At 33.8% G+C, this 3,209-nt stretch overlaps 1 protein-coding gene across 1 annotated transcript in view; it reads right to left on the bottom strand.

Moving 5' to 3' along the window:
• Positions 1 to 2,235: 2,235 nt before the first annotated feature.
• Positions 2,236 to 3,209, bottom strand: part of LOC106474097 (heat shock factor protein-like) — a 10,393-nt gene continuing 9,419 nt past the window's right edge. The window contains exon 3 of the mRNA XM_013934791.1: positions 2,236 to 2,310. Within this exon, the coding sequence (XP_013790245.1) occupies positions 2,236 to 2,310 (75 nt within the window). The remainder of the gene's footprint in view (positions 2,311 to 3,209) is intronic.

Here is a 3,209-nt window from a genome sequence, read left to right on the forward strand (position 1 = left end):
GCCTCTCGTTTCCATTTTTCGTCTCTTTTTTTTTCTAGCCCACTCTCTGACACCAATTTGTTACGTCTCCGTTTGTTAATTGATTTTCTGTAACTTCGTTCCGACGAAACTTAAGCGACACAAGTTCTTTACTTAATAAAACTGGTTTATTCTTTCCGAATACAACTTTACCAATACACTTATTCTCAACAGTCACGTTATAACAAATTATAATAACGAACGAACGTTAACTACAACAATACGTCTCTCTCTGACTGCAGTTCGATTACTCACTCACCATACACACATTACATTCCCCTCTTTTATATACCAGCGTAACCTATTTCTAGTAAGAACTTGAACATTCGCCAAAGTACATGATAGTTCTAGAAACGTTACGTCACGGTGGTCACGTGACTCGCTGACGCAACAATATTTTACTTGATTGTACAGAAAATGCAACAGATATCAAATAACTAATATTTGTTTACTCTTATACCAAATTTCGCCCCCACGTGACTCAGCGGTGAGTCTCTGAACTTATCATGCTAAACATCGGGTTTTGATACTCGTGGTGGGTATAGCACATATAGCTCATTATGTAACTTTGTGATTAACAACAACATATAAAAATTAACACAAGTCTAAAATACCGGTCGATGACGTAGAAAAGTACATTATTTTCCAGAATTTTTTTATTGCATTTTATGCTTATTATTTCTACATTTAGTCTTCTTCTGGAGTTTGCATATAGGATACAAATAAAACTGAAATATCTCATAAATGCGTGTCATAAGTTATGTTTTTGACCAAGACCTTTCTGTATTGCATGCCCAGCTGACCTGATGAGCTCTGATAGCAAAAGGCTTCGTCAGCAGCGGATTGCGCGTGTGGTTGAAATACTATATGTTTTTCTTACAGAAAAACCATACACGGCTAGCAAAGAAAGACGTGTTAAAAGCTATTACCAATCTTTATTGTGATATAACGTTCCACAAACTACCGGTCTATAGATTACGCTTCGCCAGCATAGGTGTTATATAACATAAAACTTAAATACGTTCTAACAAAGATAAAATGCCATGAGTGGTGAAATATATTCTTGTAAGATGGCACGAGATAAATCGTTATACGTCGCTTCAATTTAACGAAGTATTGTTGGGAGGAAAATAATTTCTAAACTGATTAAAATAGAAATAAGTTCTAAAAACGTTAGAGAACTAGATAAATTGATGTATGTTGTCAATTGTTAGTTTAACTCCCTATTTTGACTCTCCTAAATATTACAGCTTTTAGACATGGAGTCAGAATAGGGATTTGTAGCTTGAGGAAATAATGTCAACACTGTCTCAAACTAAGTTTGTTTGTTTACTTTTTTGGCGATTGCATTTTCATTTTAAGCTACCTATTTTGTCTCTGTATTTTTTGAAGATCCATATTCTATCTTTTTAAATTAACAATTTTTAATAATCTTGTTTCTTTAGTTTTTTTATGTTCATTATGGACATAAATCTGTATAATAGTAATACTTTCCTACTTGAAACAGTTTAGTTTCATGAAATACGTAGTTGACGTATGATGATCTCTCGGGAAACGATGACAATCTATGGATTGGCTTCATGTAGATTGGATGGCTATTGCTCCTGATATCATTAATAGTGGTACTACATGTATGATTACCTTGATGCATGGTGATCAGCATACCACATGTTATGCATATGCTTGCAACATATATTATAGCTACTATATATATACCTTGTAACTATATGGGGAGTATGTAGACATTGGACTGGAGGGACTATTGAACTATACTTGAATGGTGCATGGACTGTATTTTGTTACCGCATGAGTTTTATACATGCATGCACATGCAATGCTTATTGGCTAGTATCTATATATACATGTAGGGTCTATATTTCTTCTAAGTTATAAATCCGCATATATAAATAGTCATATGAAACACTAAAGTTGCATAGATGCATGCATGCATATATATATATAATGCAAATATAAGACAATGTGTCATAATAGAATATGTATACAAATAAGCATTTTAATATTTCTTATAGTTGTTATATTTCCCCCTCCTCTTCCTCTCCGCTGGCCACAGTAAGGCCGGTCACGGTTTTGGTGCAGCTGGCCAGATTTTCTCTTATAGTGACATTCTACACACTTTACAATGTCAAAAACATGTTAATTAACAATTATGAATTGATTGTATTAATATACCCCCCTCCATTTCCGATGGAGTCTGGGTCATGGCACTTCTACGACCCTCTTCCACTGTGAAGATCCTAAACTCTGGTGCACAGTCACTGCAGCATACTTTATCTGAAACGAAATATTTTCTAAATAAAACATATAGTTAAAAAATTTCTGCCTCATTTTCGCCTAGAATCACCACTGTTTTCGCCATCTCCTGATTTCACGATTCTTGCCACTCCTTATTGTCAGCTTCAAGGATGGCTACTCTATCTTCAGCATCTATAAATGTAAGGTTTTACGTATGGGTGGTTGAGCAGGATTTTTTACAGAAATTGTCTGTTTATTGTGGGCGATAAAGTTCAATAATAAACAAACATCACACAGTCCACTCGTTTTAAAATAATCTATCAAAACAAGTCAAACATATATACAAATATTCGTTACACAGTTAATCACCACATTTGTATCCAGAGCTTTAAATAATCGTCTATTTTCAAAGTCCACACAGGTTGGTTCAATTACTTTAGAACACAATTGACAAGACAAATTATCTCTTCTCTACTTTGTTGTTACAATACAATCTGTGATAATTTCACTTTAGAAATCACCACTATACGCTCTTATAGTTAAACGTACAATAACACTAAATTTGAAACAACGAGAAAACTAAGAAGTTTCTAGTAACATGATGCAATAACAGAAGCGCCAAATCACAGCATTGGAATATACAACGTATAATTCGTACACAGGTATGTAAACAAACTTGCAATAAACTATCGTTTCTAAAAATAACAAGAATTTAACACCCTCGCTACACATAAATTAAAACAGTCGTGTATAACTAACAATAAAATTTGCAATCACTCAGTGTTGACTATAATTCGACACTTACCATCAGCCCTCACTGTGATTGCTGATCCGATGCTCGAAACTGAGCTTGGTGCAAGGCGATATATCAGTCATATATATTTCAGTCATATTCACATGAATTGATATATTTATAATTTAATTAATATCTAGTAGAT

The sequence above is a fragment of the Limulus polyphemus genome, unplaced genomic scaffold (genome assembly GCF_000517525.1).
Source record: "Limulus polyphemus unplaced genomic scaffold, Limulus_polyphemus-2.1.2 Scaffold136, whole genome shotgun sequence".
In the NCBI taxonomy this organism is placed as follows: Eukaryota; Metazoa; Arthropoda; class Merostomata; order Xiphosura; family Limulidae; genus Limulus; species Limulus polyphemus.